The 18,698-nt window shown below is 41.8% G+C and overlaps 1 protein-coding gene across 1 annotated transcript; it reads right to left on the reverse strand.

The window, feature by feature from the left end:
- Window positions 1–8,713: 8,713 nt before the first annotated feature.
- On the reverse strand, window positions 8,714–17,815 carry atpsckmt (fATP synthase c subunit lysine N-methyltransferase). Its single transcript, XM_078429122.1, has 4 exons — window positions 17,517–17,815; window positions 11,475–11,612; window positions 11,313–11,363; window positions 8,714–10,380 (listed from the first exon to the last, which is right to left on the reverse strand). Exons 1-4 carry the CDS (start codon window positions 17,781–17,783, stop codon window positions 10,201–10,203), a joined length of 636 nt encoding a protein of 211 aa, XP_078285248.1. The 5' UTR covers window positions 17,784–17,815; the 3' UTR covers window positions 8,714–10,200.
- Between the last annotated feature and the right edge of the window lie 883 nt (window positions 17,816–18,698).

Raw genomic sequence — 18,698 nt, forward strand, 5'->3', positions numbered from 1 at the left:
AGTGAAGAAAGCAAATGGCATGTTGGCTTTCATAGCGAGTGGATTTGAGTATAGGTGCAAGGAGGTCCTACTGCAGTTGTACAGGGCCCTGGTGAGACCACATCTGGAGTATTGTGTGCAGTTTTGACCCCCAATTTGAGGAAGGACATTCTTGCTATTGAGGGAGTGCAACATAGGCTCACCAGGTTAATTCTCAGGATGGTGGGACTGACATATGATGGAAAAAATGGATCGACTGGGCTTTTATTCACTGGAATTTAGAAGGGATCTTACAAAAACATAAAATACTTAAGGGATTGGACAAACTAGATGCAGGAAAAATGTTCCTATGTTGGGGGAGTCTAGAACCAGGGGTCACGGTTTAAGAATAAGGGGTAGGCCATTTAGGAGTGAGATGAGGAAAAAAAATTTCACCCAGAGATTTATGAATCTGTGGAATTCTCTGCCACAGAAGGCAGTGGAGGCCAATTCACTGGATGTATTCAAGAGAGTCAGCTATAGCTCTTAGGGCTAATGGAATCAAAGGATATGGGGTGAAAGCAGGAACGGGGTACTGATTTTGGACGATCAGCCATGATTCTACAAGAACACCGCATTCCATTTTAGGTTTTGTTTTTTTCACAATTAAAGTAAATCATTATTATCCATTCCTTAAAGAAACTTGTTGCCTAGTGTCAGTTACCATGCCTCCAAATTCACCTTCAATATTGTTCCTGAAGAGTGCAAATCAACAACGTATGTGGCCCGTTCGTAGCTTTTAATGTCTTTCTATAATTGTCAGCTGCCTTAACTATGGTGTAACGCATGTTTTCAAAGATATGTTAGTCAATGGAATAATCTTTAGGTATGACTCCATTGCAGGTGTGATGCTGAAAACTACACTGAAGTCAAAAACTGCAATGAAGTCACTCCCAGAGTGGTAATTATACCCAAATCCAATAGTAGCTATTTATATGGTTTGTCATATTTTACAGTTTGCAGTCAATGAGCTCACAAGCCATATTTCCTGCAAATAATTGTCCAAGTGCATAGATCTGTTCAAATGACGGAAGGAGACTCAAAATATCTGCCCTTATCTGCTCTAACCCATATTTAAGTGCAAATAAATGGACTTATGTCATATACCTCTGCATTATATCCAACTGTTGGAGCATTGGCCTGTTTTATTATCTGGCTGTCAATGGTTTTTGATTTCCAACACACATGGCTAAATGTCTGAACTGTTTGTTAACAACTTAAAGAATTTAGGAAAGCTCATTGTAAATGGCAAGTCAGTAGACATTCTCTACTTTCAGAACTTATTTTTTATTTAGTTTATAGATACTGAGTGAAAACAGGCCCTTCGCCCACCAAGTGTGAGATGTTGCAGTTTGGGACATCTAACAATGGCAGGACCTACACAATAAATGGTAGGCCTCTGGGGAGTGTTGTAGAGCAGAGGGATCTAGGAGTGCAGGTGCATAATTCCTTGAAGCTCAAGTCGCGGGTAGATAAGGTGGTCAAAAAGGCTTTTGGCACATTGGCCTTCATCAGTCAGAGTAATGAGTATAGAAGTTAGGAGGTCATGTTGCAGTTGTATAAGTCTTTGGTGAGAACGCATTTAGGATATTGTGTTCAGTTCTGGGCACCATGTTATAGAAAATATATTGTCAAGCTTGAAAGGGTTCAGAAAAGATTTACAAGGATGTTGCCAAGACTAGAGGGGGTGAGCTATAGGGAGAGGTTGAGTAAGCTGCGTCTCTATTCCTTGGAGCGCAGGGTGATCTTATAGAGGTGTACAAAATCATGAGAGGAATAGATCGGATAGATGCACAGAGTCTCTTGCCCAGAGTAGGGGAATTGAGGACCAGAGGACATAGGTTCAAGGTGAAGGAGAAAAGATTTAATAGGAATCCAAGGGGTAACCTTTTCACACAAAGGGTGGTGGGTGTATGGAACAAGCTGCCGGAGGAGGTAGTTAAGGCTAGGACTATCCCATCGTTTAAGAAACAGTTAGACAGGTACATGGATAGGACAGGTTTAGAGGGATATGGACCACGCGCAGGCAGGTGCGACTAGTGTAGCTGGGACAAGTTGTCTGGTGTGGACATGTTGGGCCGAAGGGCTTGTTTCCACACTGTATCACTCTATGACTATGACCGTGCTGACCAGTGGTCAACCCGTACACTAGCATTATCCTACACACTAGGGACAATTTACAATTCTTACCAAAGCCAATTAAGCTACAAACCTGCACGTCTTTGGAATGTGGGAGGAAACTGGCACACCCAGAGAAAACCCATGCAGTTATGGGGAGAACGTACAAATTCCAAACAGCACCTGTATTCAGGATCGAGCCTGGGTCTCTGGCACTGTAAGGCTTCAACTCAATCGCTGCACCACCGTATTGCATTGCATTGCATTGAACTGTTTCATATTGAATAAATGCAATTCTAGTAATGTCCGGAATAAATTCAAAACATAAATATAGTATGTCAGTCAGAATCTGTGAAGGCGGGTTATGTCATTGCATATGAATCCTTCAATGAAAATCTAATAATTCTTTAAGTTGTTAAAAACCATTAAATTCTGCAAAAAAATGTTATGTAAAAGATTGCTTCTTCTTTCCGCAGGCAAGTCACAAAGGTGATACTAATGCCTGGAAGGCATCCAAAAATGAAATTTGCACCACTAAACCTAAAGGTTGTGCCTTTTATATTCAACAAAGAAACCTTGTGTAGGAGCCATTTTGCATTTATTAGTTCTTTTTGCATATTATTATATTACTTTGCATCCTGCTGTATTTTTGGACACCAAGGGGTTAATATTATGCTTACGTATGGACTGGGAGGTGCCAAGGGCGGGATCAGATCCTTAGTATAACTTGCTTAACATTTACGTAATGCTTTAGTATGACAACGAATAAACCTGTTGACAATAAGGTCAGCAAGCAGAATGTTAATTATAGAAGCTTGCTAAAATAATAAAATGTTAGTAAGTCATAAGTTACGTAGGAACGACAATTAGATATTAGATTTTTACCACTACAAGTTAACAAGAAGTCAGAATAAGCCAATGACAAGAGATATGTCAATATATTTTATTGCAACTTCAAATAAACGTCTAACTACTACGTCGTGAAGATCTCTCTGTTGTTATTTGCGTAAGAAAGGTATCTGCTCCCGTTTTTACGTGAAAGGGTAAGGTGCTTTTTGTGCTTTATAAGGAAGACGAGAAGCTAGCCATTACACCTCGAATGATGTGCACCTGGATATTTGGGACACTGGATGTTCATTTGTGTACCTTGAACATATATGCAATGCATTGAGCTCTACTAAGTCTCCATTAAACTAAGGCAGGAAATCATCAGCATCATAATTTAGAATGCCTCAGACTTGATTCCTGATCAGTTCTGAATCTCAGCGGATTGTGAAAAGTAGCGAGTTGGTGAGTTTAAAAGGAGTAATGAAACTGGCACTCTGGACAGTTTCAGGAATGTTTCAGAACCAAGACCCACGTGTTTTAAGAGAATGGAGGAACATCACCAGATGAGCCAGAGGGCAAACCATCTTACTGTACATTTTTCCTCGTACAAAATCTATATGGTTTTCATAGAAACAGAAGGCATTGCTAGTATGGAAATTAAAATATAAAACTGTGCATGTACGACTTCAGAGTTGTTAAATATAGATGAGATCAAAGAGGGTCCAACTTGGATTAAACAGATGTTTTATAGGAAAATCATACGTTTTTATGCTCAGACTTTTGTCTTTCTAAATAATCATATCAATTCCAACCCTTTGTGATAAAGCTGTGGTTGTGCTGGGGAGCAGAAATTATGAATTAAAATTGTGTTGGAGCTTAAATGTTACCTTTTGATATATTACGAAGAATTGAATGTCTGTTAAACTTTGATATGTATAGCTCTGTTGTCTATGTCTTTATATAATGAAATAATCTGTAAATCTGATGGACTCAGGCTCTTCAAAGTCACAATGGAACTAAATAATTGAATCCATTTGTAGTAGCAATCAATGAGAACCAAAATAATTTGCTGCCTTTGATCCAATTACTAGTGGGAAGCAATTGGACTGATCACAGATTAAATAAAACATACAAAACTACTCATTTGCTTGTAATTAAGAGATGTCTAGTGTTGAATGGAGTCACGAATTGCACAAATTAGATCAGTGAAGACAAAAGCAGTGCTGTTTAAGCAAGATCAAAGGGGAGTGGATACACAATAAATAAACCAGAAGTCACCATTCAGCCCCTTGTAACTTCTCGGTCATTCAATGAGATCGTGGCTGACCAACATCACTTTCCTGTAACTATGTCCCTCACTTCCCATTATTATATTCATAAAGATGATCTATTTCATTACTCTCTACTACGTATTGTTGGGAGAATTCTGAAATTCAGGGTGAAGTGTCTTCGCGTCATGGTCCTGACTGGCTGTGGCCTTATTTTGAACCTTGATTATAGATACCCCACCCAAGGTGAAATGAAACCACTATATCTACCTATCCAGTCTAACAATGTTATGCCTTTCAATAAGATTGCCTTTCACTCTCCTAAACTGTTGAGTGGATGACTTCAGATTTTTCCATGTTATATTCGATCTCCCGTTTCCTTGCCCATTTGCTTAGCCTATCTAAATTGTCTGACGCTTTCTCACAACCCACACCACCATCGCTTTGGCAATGTGGGATACAAACATACACTTGTTCTCCTCGTCATATCTTTGAACAGATGGGGTCTGTGTCACCAATCCCTACAGCACCTCCAGATGGTGGAAAGCTGTCACCCTTACCCAATCTAGCCTGCGCAAGACCCCAAATCTATCAAAAATCATGTTGACTCCCAAATGGCCTCTGATATGACCTAGCAAGCCACTTCACAAGCACATTTAGCCACATGCCAAATAGTCAATTTGGCTTCTTACTGAGATTGTCAGCATAACAGAAGTAAGACCGTGCAATTCAATCCATTCCATATGAAGTCAAGTCATGGCTCAGAGCACAAAACACAGTAAAGGCTAAGGCACAAGATATCTCAGCCGTTGTTGTAAAGGCCTGCACCACAGAACTAGCTTTGTCTCCAACCAAGCTGTTCCTGTAGTTATGATAATGACATCTGCCTGACAATGTGGAAAATGACTGATAAGTCTTGTTCACAAAAGGTTGAACAAATTAATTCTCGTTAATGGCTATCTATTCAGCACACTCCATTATAAGCCAAGTGATGGAAGCTGTGGTTGATAGCGATATCACAGGGCAATTACTCACCAATTACCTACTCACCAATTACCTACTCACTAATGCCCAATTTGTGTTTTGCCACTTAACTCCAGACCTCTTCATACTCTTGGGTCTAAGTATGGAACAAAATGAATCCCAGAGGTGAGGTGAAAGTGGCATGAAGTCTGCATCTGATCGAGAGTGCCATCAAGGATCCCTATAAAACTGAAATGAAGGGGAAAATACTCCAATGTTTGGAGTCTTACCTTCCACAAAGGATGTTGGAGATCAATCATCCCAGCCCAGGACATCATTCAGCAACGCAGTGTCCTGAGCCAAACCATCTACAGCACTAGGTCAGAAGTGGGAATGTTTGCTGGTGATTGCATCCCCTCAGTGAACAAAACAGTATACACCTGCATTTAGCAAAACCTGGACAACATTCATTAATGGATGGTAAGTGCAGGTGATATTTGCATCACAGGAGTGATGGGCAATAACCGACTCAAACAAGAGAGACCATAACTACTTACCCTTGGCATCCAATAGCCGTGCCGCCACCTCCTGACTTCCAAAGCTTTTCCAGCACCTACAAGTCTCAAATCAGAAGCTCATAATCATTCAGGACCAAGAAGCATGATTGATTGGCACACTCATTCTCTCAAACTCCAGTGCACCGTCTGTGATGTAGATACCTACGAAATGCACAGCAGTTACTCATACAAGCTATTCTTGGAGACTCCCAAACCTGTGACTTCTACCACCAAACACAAGGCCAGTGGGTGCCTATGAACACCACCACTGTCAGTACCTTCAAGTTACATACCATTCTCTACCAACCATACCATGAGGGCAGCATGGTGGTGCAGCGGTAGAGTTGCTGCTTTACAGCACCGAGATCCAGGTTTGATCCATGCTGTACGGAATGTCTGATGTCTGTACGGAATTTGTACGTTCTTCCTGTGACCAGTTGGGTTTTGTCCGAGATCTTCGGTTTCCTCCCACACTCCAAAGACGTATAGGTTTGTAGGTTAATTGGCTTGGTTAAAGTGTAAAAATTGTCTCTAGTGTGTGTAAGATAGTGTTAATGTTTGTGGTTCACTGGTCGGCATGGACTTGGTGGGCCGAAGGGCCTGTTGCAACGCCATCTCTCTAAACTAAACTAAACATCCTGCCTTGGAAATGTAACTCCCTCTCAAACAGCAGTGTGGGGGGCACCCTAACCAGTAGAAGGGATCTCATCACTTTCTTGTGATAATCAGGTTTCGGCAGGAAATGCTGGCCTTCCCTGTTCAGAGATGCACAGATCTCAGAACATGTATATGTTTTTTTAAACTCACTCCTTCTTAACCCTCAAATAAATCACTAACTTTTTTCTGCATATTAACTAAACCTCAATCAATGACATATGGACTGAAATGTTACCGGATCTTTTCAGTGACACAAAATAAATTTAGCTCCGTTCAGTAGGTAGTGACAATCAAACATCACCTTTTGAGAGTTTGTGATGTACAAGGAATGAGGAAATACTGCAGTAGAACTTGGAACTTTATCTAACCTCAAACAAGGTCATCTTCCTATTGATTAATTCTGAATTATATCTTATCTGCAATGAGGAGAGATAGCAAGGATGGTTTAATTATTTTAACTTAATTAGATAATTTGTAAAATTAAAGCATCCCTTTGGAAATTTATTGTGACATTCCAAGCAATTTTTCTTCAACACACAGATCTGATTAGACTACTTTCCTTCACAGTTATTTTTTAATTGAATTATTCTACAACAGTGATTTGGTATATTTAGGATTTCTGGATTATTGTGTTTGCTTTCCATTTTCAAAGCAAATTATTTCATTTTCATCTTTCTCTTAGAATATTTTCAATGTGAAAAATATCCCAATTTGGTTGAGAATTATTAGGTTCAACCTTGCTAAGTGGCATTTTTGGATGTTAATTTTGTACATCTGCCAAAGAATGAAAACAAGAGCTGAATTTACAATAAAAATTACTTAACAGAATATGCAGCAAGACTTGGACTTTGTTCAGTGACCATGTATCTATCGCTCCCTACATGCTAAACAATTTTCAACTTGTGGGCCTGCCCTTTCTTTATCTATAAATATTTTAAAGCTGATAGAGTTGTGGTCGCCGGTCCTAAAAGGCTCGCCCTCCAATACTTTAGTCATTTGCCCTTTCCAATTTCCTAAGAGTAGAGCAGCGGTTCTTAACCTGGGGGTCATGAACCCCATGGGGGTCGTTTGGGGTTTTTCCAGGGGTCATGAAGGGGTCATAAATGAAATTATCCCATCCCATTGACTGAGTATTGGCAGACATGTTTTCATCAATTGGGCTGGGTTTTTTTCAATTTTTGTTTCGGGGGTCAGAATACTGACCAAGAATGTCTGATGGGGACGTGGGGCCAAAAAGGTTAAGAACCGTTGGAGTAGACCAAGCATTTCCTCTCCCTTGTAGGCCCCTCTACATATTGCCTGAGGAAACTTTCCTGCACACATTTGACAAATTCCACCCCGTCCAAGCACTTGGCACTATGACAATCCGAGTCTTTATTGGCAAAGTTAAAATCCTCTAAAATAACCTTATTTGTATTGCAGCTGCCTGTAATATTTGCTCTTCTAATTACTGTTGACTATTTCGGGGCCACTTGCACACTCCCAACAAGGAGACCATCTTCTTTTTATTTCTCAGCTCCACCATATAGCCTTACTGGACAAACCATCAGTAATGTCATCGCGGACTACAGCTGTGACATACTTTTACCTCCACCTCTATCTTTCTGTAGCACCTTCACTCTGGAACACTAAGCTGTCGGTCTGGATCCCTTCTCAGCCTACTTTCTGAAATGACTACAAGTCCTAGTCGCATGTAACTATCCACACCCCGAGTTCACTCACCTTACCCGTCAGGCCCCTTGCCATAAAATAAATGCAATAAATGCCCCAGTCCTTCCTCACTCCCTGCCATGCTCTATCCATTCTGTCAATTGAATTATCTTTCAACATCTTCCATACTAACTTCGAGCCTTTTGTCTGCTTCAGTTCTGCATTGGATTCCGCCACCCCTGACAATCTAGTTTAAACCCACTTGTGTAGCAATAGCAAACCTACCTGCTGGTCAGTATATTGGTTCCTCTCCAGATTTCGTGCAACAAACTTATAGATCGAGTAGGCATTGTACTTGGCAGCATAATGGGTGTGCAGGAGTTGGAGCAATGGACTAAGCACACAATCCTGAGAGGCACCAGTGTTGAGGGTCAGGGCCACACTAAAATCGAGTAGGGATTGTGTAGAAAGGGCACATTGCTGATTCTGTCATGATAATAATGCTTGTATTTGTGCCAGAGTCCATAAGGTCTACTCAATATTATTTTTTTTTTGTTCCTAATATTGATTTTTAAATGCACACTTATGAAGTAGTTTACACTATGATACGTTATCAGAAGCAGCACCAGTAGCATTTTAAGTAAAATGGTTTATTACTGAGAAAGAAAATTAAAAATCAAATTTCATTTTAGCAAAACAAAACTGATGCTTTATTTAGCACCTTCACCAATCATTTTCCTGCTCCACAGGAACATCATTATATTGCAGAACAGTGTATCTACTCTGCAGAGAATTATTAGCATAACTAACCAAAATTGAACACACAATAATTAATGAATATGGTCCTACCTGTTTATTCTACTGCTGCTTAAATAATTTGCTTTTCGTACAAAGGTTGGTTCTTGATTTTATTTTTAAGATGGGGTTGTAGAAATGCTGTTCACAAATCCTGTTGGCTTAAAGCAGCTGCAAGCGAATCTAAATGAATTTTTTAAAAATCTTCCTGCAACTTTACCCACCCTCCAGTTAGGTCAGCATGAGCCACAAAATTCAGAACAGGAGAAGCTCAGAATGGTTAACGTGACTCTTCAACACCTCAGCCTCACAAGTTGAGAGTGACCAGTAATTCCATATCAAACCCTGTACCAACAAGTACCCAATGATTGATAGAGTTTGAGTTTGGTTTATTGTCACCTGTACTGAGGTACAGTGAAAAGCTTTTGTTGCATGCTAACCAGTCAGCGGAAAGACAATACATGATTACAATCGAGCCATCCACAGTATCCATGATAAAGGGAATAACGTGAATAACACTTAGTGCAAGATAACGCCTGTAAAGTCTGATCAAAGATATACAGACTCAAACTAAACTCAAACTCAAAATTTCCTGGGCAGCTACGGATAGTATTGTGTGTGAAGTGCTCTCTTGCGGGACGTGTCCCTCCGTCCCGAAATCATTATTTGTTTACATCTGCAGTTGTTGCTGGTGATCCCTTGGTTTTGTGCAATTCTTAGCCTATTTTGCGTACATTTAACCTTAGCATTGGTTTCAAAGTAAGGTCCAACTGACAGTCATGGTGCCAAGCATAAGCACATTTAATATTTGTTTTATTTAAGTTTCTAGCAAGTCCATGGTGCTTTAGAGATAAGGGAGGGGTATAATTAGTAAGTGCATTGTTGTTTCATTAGTATGTGACCACTGTTGGTCCGGCAAAATGGATAACCTGGCCAGGCTCTTGAACCAAAGGTATCGTAAAATCGGTGGTATACCTGTACTTCTATAAAGGTGCCTTGCTATGTTAAAGATGCAATTTCAAAAACACCTGGAGAAAGTTCATTTCAATTTCTCCTGTTTCCGAATCCAGGAGGTGGAAAATTTTGTTCACAACCGTAGAGTTCACCATTTTCTGATGGGCTTAAAAGCAATGCAGCATTCCCAAACTGCATTGATATTCTCAAGAATCATAGACTTCAGTCACTTGTGGAAGACAGTAATAACATGTTAATCTTTTAGAACTGTGGACACTCCTTACTTTGAGTTGGCTAATGCAAGATCACTTCTTAAGTCTTTCCTCTGTTTAATTTCCAGTCACATTTTAGCCACACTGCAGCAAGATACAACTCTTGTCCTTTCCCTTGTTTTAATTAGGAAATTCTTCTCTTGCAGTGGTTTTAAATGATTTTGCATCATACAACCAGGCTGTATCGATTCCTTTTCCAGATTCATGAACAGCAATCCAGCTGGGGAATGGAAAGCGACACGCTACAATTTTGGCATCGTCTTTCAGCTCTTTCTGTAGTTTCTTCTCTAAGGACTCCATCTGGAACAACAGTAAACCCAGATGTCAACTTCAAAGCATAACCTGTTCCTAATTTAAAATAAAAATCTTCTAAATTCAGAGCTCACACCTCAGGGAAAAAAATTTGAATTAATGCTATTTTGCCAAGAATGGCCATCAAGTCATTCTTAGACACAGGACAAAACGATTCAGACAAATCCTGATTTTTAAAGGAAAATTATCCTTTTAATGCCAATTCCTGCACCAAATTCTTCAGATACTAATTCAATCTGTCTGTGTGCCTTGAAAAACTATTTGCCAACTGATGGTGGATCTACAATTAATATTTGTGTTAGAAGGAACTGCAGATGCTGGTTTAAACTGAAGATAGACACAAAAAAGCTGGAGTAACTCAGCGGGACAGGCAGCATCTCCGGAGAGAGTGACCTTTCGGGCCGAAGGTCTCAACCCAAAACGTCACCCATTCCTTCTCTCCAGAGATGCTGCCTGTCCCGCTGAGTTAATATTTATGTTTATTATAATATCTGAAAACACTGTCATTCGTGGTTTTTGCCGTCTGCCACACCAGCATAAACTTTGCTTTTATCCATCCATAAACCTTGACTGCAAAATGAACAGCGGTTGTGTGTTACAAACCTGTGTCCACTAGGTACTAGGTCAGGCAGGAGAACTGATTTCAATTAAGATTGTTACAATTTACAGTCAAACCCATACTGGTCTAGATTTAAACTCAAAGTTCAAGGTGCAAAAAGTGTACTAATCCACCTTATCATCAAACTCAACCTCAAATATATGGAGTTTACCTCAGATTTTTTTCAGTTCTAATATAACTAGAACTTTATAATTTTTTTGAAACTTTCATAAAAATGTGTTCAATGTATATTCATAGCATGCCAGGAGTAGAGTGGTGCACAATTTACCAGCAAACAATCAGCAGTTTGCTTTTAACTCACCATCTGAGGAACTCCAAATATAACAACATTATTAAATTCTGAGAAATTCACCTGGAAAAAAAGGGCAAAAAAAAAAGAAAATTAACCTCTACATTAAATAAATAGAATTTGAAAATACATTGAATGGAATTGTCTGTGTGAATGATGCAAAAGCACATGTACCTTCCAAATGTCATAGATATAAAACCTGGCATTGTGGTGCACTCCTTGCTGCCTTGCTCTGTATCTGGAATACCAAACCAGCCAAGGGTTCAGTTCATAACCAACGGCTCGAAAACCTTGCTTTGCTGCTGCAATTACCTATGATTAAAGTAAAGGTAAAACAACACAAGTTTAAAAATCATAGAGCTATGGAGTGATACAGCGTGGGAACAGGCTCTTCGGCCCAACTTGCCCACACCGCCCAACATGCCCATCTACACTCGTCCCACCTACCCGCGATTGGTCCATATCCCTCCAAACCTGTTCTATCCACGTACCTGTCTAACTGTTTCTTAAATGTTGGGATAGTCCCTGCCTCAACTACCTCCTCTGGCAGCTTGTTCCATACATCCACCACCCTTTGTTTGAAAATGTTACCCGTCAGATTCCTATTAGTACATTAATATAAAATCTGACAAACAGTTACTTAGTTTCTAATTATCTATCGACCTTTAGTAGAATATTTTCAAGGCAACAAATTAACTTTGATGCTTCCACATTACTCCAAGTTGCTTTGCAAATTTGTTTTTGATGTGAACAAGAAACTCACTTTTCCTTACAAAATAGTCCAAATAAAATTGTAGAAATCAAGTAGTCTATATTTAACTTGAATATTCCAGCTGTCGATATGCATCAAGTTTCTATCTGGTAAAAAACTCTCACTTCTACAACACTATTTAGTTTTTTGTATCCATGAACTATATTTAGCTAGCAAATCTGCAAGGCAGGATGTGCCAACAAATCAAATATGTAGTGCAATATAGATTGGTTTCTCATGGAATAGCACCCAGGACCCAATATTGTGTTATGTCACGGGAAAGTACTGTTTCAGTTGTTTATTCACGGTAATTTTTGTATTTCTATTATAAATTTCTATTATAAATTCCTACATTTATGCAAACTCAGCATGTAGTTAAAACTTTCTCAAATGATTAGATTTTGTGATTCTTGGGAATGTGCGAGATACAGTACAAATGTAGGATCATTCTTTCTGTCCAAAAGACATTTCAGGAAACAAAATAGCTAGTGTTTCTCTTTAGCTTTTGCTTCTTCTTCCTTCATTATCCGATTAAATCATTGATATGTATTCATTCTCATCTATCAATCTATCATTTGTATGCATGTTTCAAACCTCATTAAAAACTATTTCACGATTATTTACAGTATTCTGATATTTTCCAGAACTCACAACTGTATTTCCTTGCACAATGTTTGCTTATTGCAATTAATGCCAGTTTTAATAGGTTCCTAAATACACATCAATGCAAAAATCAATAAAATCAAATAATTTTACGCTTAACTTAGATGCCAATTCTAACTTTTACTACTGAATAGCATTTTTTTCTAAAAATAATTATCTTCACTGTATTTTGGATATTTATAACCACTTTGCTAAAATTGGATGAAGAATATCAACCTTCCCCTTCCATTTTGACATCTAACCTTCAATGCTTCTCTTGCTAATGGGTGTGAATTATGCCAGCAGTATTCTAGAAGGGACGTTAAAAAGTTTAGTATCTTTCTGCTCTTGGAAAAGTCATAATTCCTATTTATGTACAGGACTCTGTGTCTAAATTGTTGTACTGTTTGCTGGATATACAATTGAACAAAGCAATTTCCTCCAACTAAATTTGGGGAACTCTGATATGTGCCCTTGTCAGTAACTCCATTCCTCAAACTCTATCCCTTGCTTCAACAATTGTCTGATACTGAACCAAGTAATTTGCAACCTTTGCATCAAATTCTGTGATATGATAGGCATATGACCAGAGGTAAGCTTTGACTCACATCTCCACCATCTTACAGAATCTATTGCTACATCATAACATCACGGAATTCTGTCACTGTCTAATTCATTTAAAAAAATCTACTTTCAAGACCTGGGTGTCACTGGCAAACTAAGCATTTATCACCCACCCTGGATAATGTCAAAAATAAACAAGGGTTTTCAGTTTAAAAAAATTGAATTGCTGCCATCTTTCTTGTGTCATTATGGGAGCTACAGCTGCTGTTGAAAGGCAGAATTGCTCAATTTATTCAGGATGGAGGCTGAGACGTTTAAACTGTAACAGTAAAGGGTATGGGGAGAAAGTGGGGAGACCACGGTTAGATCAGCCATTATTATTTGTTGAATGGTGCAGCAGGCTTGGAGGTGTCAGCTGGTCTTACTCTTGCTCCCATTCCTTACTTGCTATGTAAACCAAGATATCTAAAAGATCGTCCATTGCCATGTTCTTATTCGCAGCTACTTCAAGTGATATCAACCACACCGTTTTGCATTGACATTCACAGTACTCAGATTTTAATATTCTCAACTTTCATATTCTTCCAAAGGATATCATATCCTGCTATATTAACTTTCAGGATTTATATGGTCATCCAGTTCTGGCCTTGGAATATTCCAGAATTTTTATTGCACCACCTTTTGTAGCTGTGGTTCCAATTGCCAAGTCAAGCCCCGGAACGTCTTCCGACACCTTGCTTTGCTCTTTTAAGACACTCTTTAAAACTTGTAATTAACCAAGTCTGTGATCAACTGCTCTCAGTATTTCTTTCTATGGCTTGGCGTCAGATTTAATCACCCTACATGTTTATGTTACATTGAATACACTATACAAAGGAGCAATAATCTGAAACATTCGTTGTTTCTCTCTCTCTATGGCTGTTCAAGAGTCAAGAGTGGTTTATTGTCATATGTCCCAGATAGAACAATGAAATTCTTACTGGCTAGACGATAGACACAAAATGCTGGAGTAACTCAGCTGCCCAAACGAAATATGAGATGCTGTTCTTCCAATCTGTGTTTAGCCTCACCCTGACAATCGAGGAGACCTAGGACAGTGTGGGAATGGGAAGGGGAGTTAAAGTGTTTGGCAACCGGGAGATCAGGTAAGTCCAGGTGGACTGAGCAAAGGTGTTTTGCGAAATGATCACCAAGTCTACATCTGGTCTCGCCGATGTATAAGAGTCCACATCTTGAACAATGAATACAGTGGATGAGGTTGGAGGAGGTGAAAGTGAACCTCTGCCTCACCTGAAAGGACTGTCAGGGTCTCAAGACAGAGTCGAGGGAGGAAGTATGGGAAAAGGTGTGGCATCTCCTGCGGTTGCTGGGGAACGTACCTGGGGAGGGGGGGTGGTTTGGGTGGAAAGGGTTGAGGTTAACCAGGGAGTTGGGAGGGAATTGTCTCTGCGGAAAACGAAAAGGGGTAGAGATGGGAAGATGTGACTAGTGGTGGGATCCCGTTGGAGGTGGTGAAAATGTTTGATTATGTGTTGTATGCAATAGCCGATGGGGTGAAAGGCAAGGACGAGGGGGATTCTGCCCCTGTTGCGACTCAGGGAAAGGGGAGCAAGGGCGTAACTGAAAGGTGCCAAGGAGACATGTGTGAGGGCCTCATCTATGATGGAAGAGGGGAACTCCTGTTCCCTAAAGAATGAGGAAATCTCAGATGTCCTGCAATGGAACACCTAGTCTTGGGCGCAGATGCGGCATAGACAGAGGAATTGGGAGTAGGGGATAGAGTCTTTGCAGGAAGCAGGGTGGGAAGAATTGTAGTCGAGTTGTTGGAGTCAATGGGTTTGTAATAGACATTAGTCAATAGTCCTTCTCCTGTGATGGAGACGGAGAAAGGGGAGGGAGATGTCAGAGATGGTCCAAGTGTATTTGAGTGCAGGAAGGAAATTGGTGGATGAAATTAATAAAGCCCATGAGTTCTGCATGGGTGCAGGAGGTAGCACTGATGCAGTCGTCAATGTGACAGAAATAGAGTTTGGGGATAGGGCCAGTGTACGCTTGGAACAGGGATTGTTCAACCTATCCTACAAAGAGGCAGGCATAGCTGGGGCCCATGCGAGTGCCCATAACTACTCCTTTGATTTGAAGGAAGTGGGAGGAGTAAAAGGAGAAGTTGTAACGGGTGAGGACCAGCAGAGGAGAGTGTTAGTAGAGGGAAATTGGCTGGTTCTGTGGTCGAGGAAAAAATGGAGGGCTTTAAAGCCTTCCTAGTGTGGGATGGAGGTATAGTGACTGAATGTCCATAGTAAAGATAAGGGAGTGGAGACTCGGAAAGCAGGTCATTAAAGAGATAAAGGTTGTGTGAGGCATATTCATATCATCATCATATATATACAGCCGGAAACAGGCCTTTTCGGCCCTCCAAGTCCGTGCCGCCCAGCGATCCCCGTACATTAACACTATCCTACACCCACTAGGGACAATTTTTTTTTACATTTACCCAGCCAATTAACCTACATACCTGTACGTCTTTGGAGTGTGGGAGGAAACCGAAGATCTCGGAGAAAACCCACGCAGGTCACGGGGAGAACGTACAAACTCCTTACAGTGCAGCACCCGTAGTCAGGATCGAACCTGAGTCTCCGGCGCTGCATTCGCTGTAAAGCAGCAACTCTACCGCTGCGCCACCGTGCACCATAGGTCGGGGGAGATTCGACCAGGGGGGAGAGGATGGATTTGAGATACGTAGAAGTCATTTCAGTGGGACAGGAGCAGGCAGAAACCATGGGTCTGCTAGGGCAGTTGTGTTTATGGAATTTGGGGAGAAGGTAAAACCGGGCCGTTAGGGGCTGGGAAATGATATAGTTGGAGGCTGTGGAGGGCAGACAGCCGAAAGTGATACTTACTGACTATTCCCTGGACCTGTTGGCTATTTTAGGGCACCTGCAATATCATGGTTTTGGATACAAACTCTTGCGACCTTCAAGGATAATACTTGAGACCATTCTCTAAAGTTAAAATCTCAGTTTCCTGGGGTTAGCTGCAGACTGCACTGATTCAGTTCAATTAATTCTCAGGTTAAGGAGCGAGTGCGGGGATTGGCTGCAGAAGTTAAAACCTTGGTGAGTTTTCAAGAGCGGGTCATTTAAAAACCGGTCGGGGCCAGCCTGCAACACATACCTTCAAGGTCGGCAGAGGATAGATAGAGCTCTAGGGGCAAGTGGAATCAAGGGATATGGGGAGAAGGCAGGCACGGTGTATTGATTGGGGACAATCAGCCATGATCACAATGAATGGCGGTGCTGGCTCGAAGGGCCGAATAGCCTCCTCCTGCACCTATTTTCTATGTTCCTATCTATGTAGGAGTGGCAGGTGAAGGAACGAGTGCGGGAATTGGCTGCAGAAGTTAAAGCCTTGGTGAGTTTTCAAGAGCGGGTCATTCAAAAACCAGTAACCAGGCTTGCTCTAGGGGGAGTGGCCTGTTGGGGTGAAATGCCCTGGTGAGTGAAGTGTGAGTCTTTGGCTCGAGAGTCTTCGGCAAGGAGGCCACACTTGATTGAAATTTGTGATTTTTTTTTTGTCCACTGAAGAAATGGCGGGCAAGTTGGTACAGTGTATTTCCTGCAGGATGTGGGAAGTCAGGGACACGGCTGGTGCTTCTGGAAACTACACCTGCAGAAATTGCGTCCAGGAGCAGCTCCTGAATAAACGTGTTGGGGAACTGGAGCAGCAGCTGGATGAACTCAGTATCTATGTATCTTAAGGTCATAAAGTCATAAGTGATAGGAATAGAATTAGGCCATTCAGCCCATCAAGTCTAGATCGTGGCTGATCTTTCTCTCCCTCCTAACCCCATTCTCCTGCCTTCTCCCCATAACCCATGACACCTGTACTAATCAAAACTCTATCTATCTCTGCCTTAAAAATACCCACTGACTTGGCCTCTACATCCTTCTGTGGTAAAGATTCCACAGATCCACCACCCTCTGACTAAAGAAATTCTTCCTCATCTCCTTCCTCAAAGAACGTCCTTTAATTCTGAGGCTATGACCTCTAGTCCTGGACTCTCCCACGTGTGGAAACATCCTCTCCACATCCACTCTATCCAAGCAAGGGCCTTCTCCAGGTGTTCTCCGACCTGTCACACCCCTCGCTTGGTCTCCATCATCGCCAACTCTACCCACCCCTTCTCCACCACCTCTCCATCACTTCTCATTCCGCGCTGTATCTCTGAACTAATCTGAACTCTGCTCGCAGAGACTCACGATCCTGCCGTCGCCGCTGCCGATGTCCACCAGGGGTCCCGGTCGGCCGCTCAGCAGCTGCAGCACATTCCCCACCTGGGCCGGGGTAGCCGGGACGAAGGGCAGGCAGACCCGCCTCAGTGCAGGAGCCACAAACGGAGCGGCCGCCGCGTACAGAGCAACGACAGCGCCGCCCGCTGCGCCCAGCAGCACCAGTCCCCACCGCGGCCTCCTCCTCCTCCTCCCTCCCCCGGGGACCGGGCTGTCAGTCGCGGTCCCCGCAGACATCCAGCAGGGCGGGCGGGCGGGCGGGCGGTAATTTACCGCGACGGAACGCTTGCACCGAGATGGTGCCACAGGGAATGCGGTCCGCTCGGCTGTCGTGGGAATGGGTGGCGCTGCAAAGCAGATCCTCTGTCCCCGGAGAGAAAATAAACCTCCCAAAAAAATATACTGTGGCCCGCATTTCCTTCTCTACACTATGTCGACGGGGCTGTGACATGTGGAGGGGAAACCGAGGTTGCCAACCTTACATTTAAACACGGGGGGGGGGGGGGGCTTTTCTGAAAGCAATCTCTTCCCGCTGTATTAATCTTGCTCTGCTGTTCCCACTTGGGTTTTACCATTCAGGCCATACAGACCCTGGAGTCTGATTGTCATTCTATTTGAAAACGTTTGTGAATGGCCGAATTGTTGTCCTCAACTGTTCGCATTCGTCGTTGTTTCCGAGTAAACAATCTGAGCCTTTAATATTCTCAATGACTCAGTATCTACAGCTGTCTGGTGATGAATGTTCCAAACCTGATTGGGGAGTAAAAAATATCCTTCACCTCTGAATTAAATGGGTGACTTTTTCCTCCGATTATGCTTCCTATACCTATGTTCACCTGCCAGCGTAAACATCTCAACGTTCAACGTCTCTATCTGCCATCAGGACTATATGTTTCAATAACATAATCTCATTCTTTGAAAGAAGCAAATATAAGGCCAATTCCAGTGTTGCAGTGCAAACGTTTTAGGTGCCAGAGCTGTCACCGGTGCCGGAGCGGCCGCTGTTAAATTCCCCGCTAGTTAAAATTCCCTGCTGTTTTGGCTTTTTTTAGAGGTGCCGGAGCTCTGGCAGCACTGCACCCCTGGCCAAATCTATACAATCATCCTTCATAAGACAACTGGTTCAACTCGGGGTTCAATCCAATTAACCTT

The sequence above is a fragment of the Rhinoraja longicauda genome, chromosome 2 (assembly GCF_053455715.1).
Source record: "Rhinoraja longicauda isolate Sanriku21f chromosome 2, sRhiLon1.1, whole genome shotgun sequence".
Lineage (NCBI taxonomy): Eukaryota > Metazoa > Chordata > Chondrichthyes > Rajiformes > Arhynchobatidae > Rhinoraja > Rhinoraja longicauda.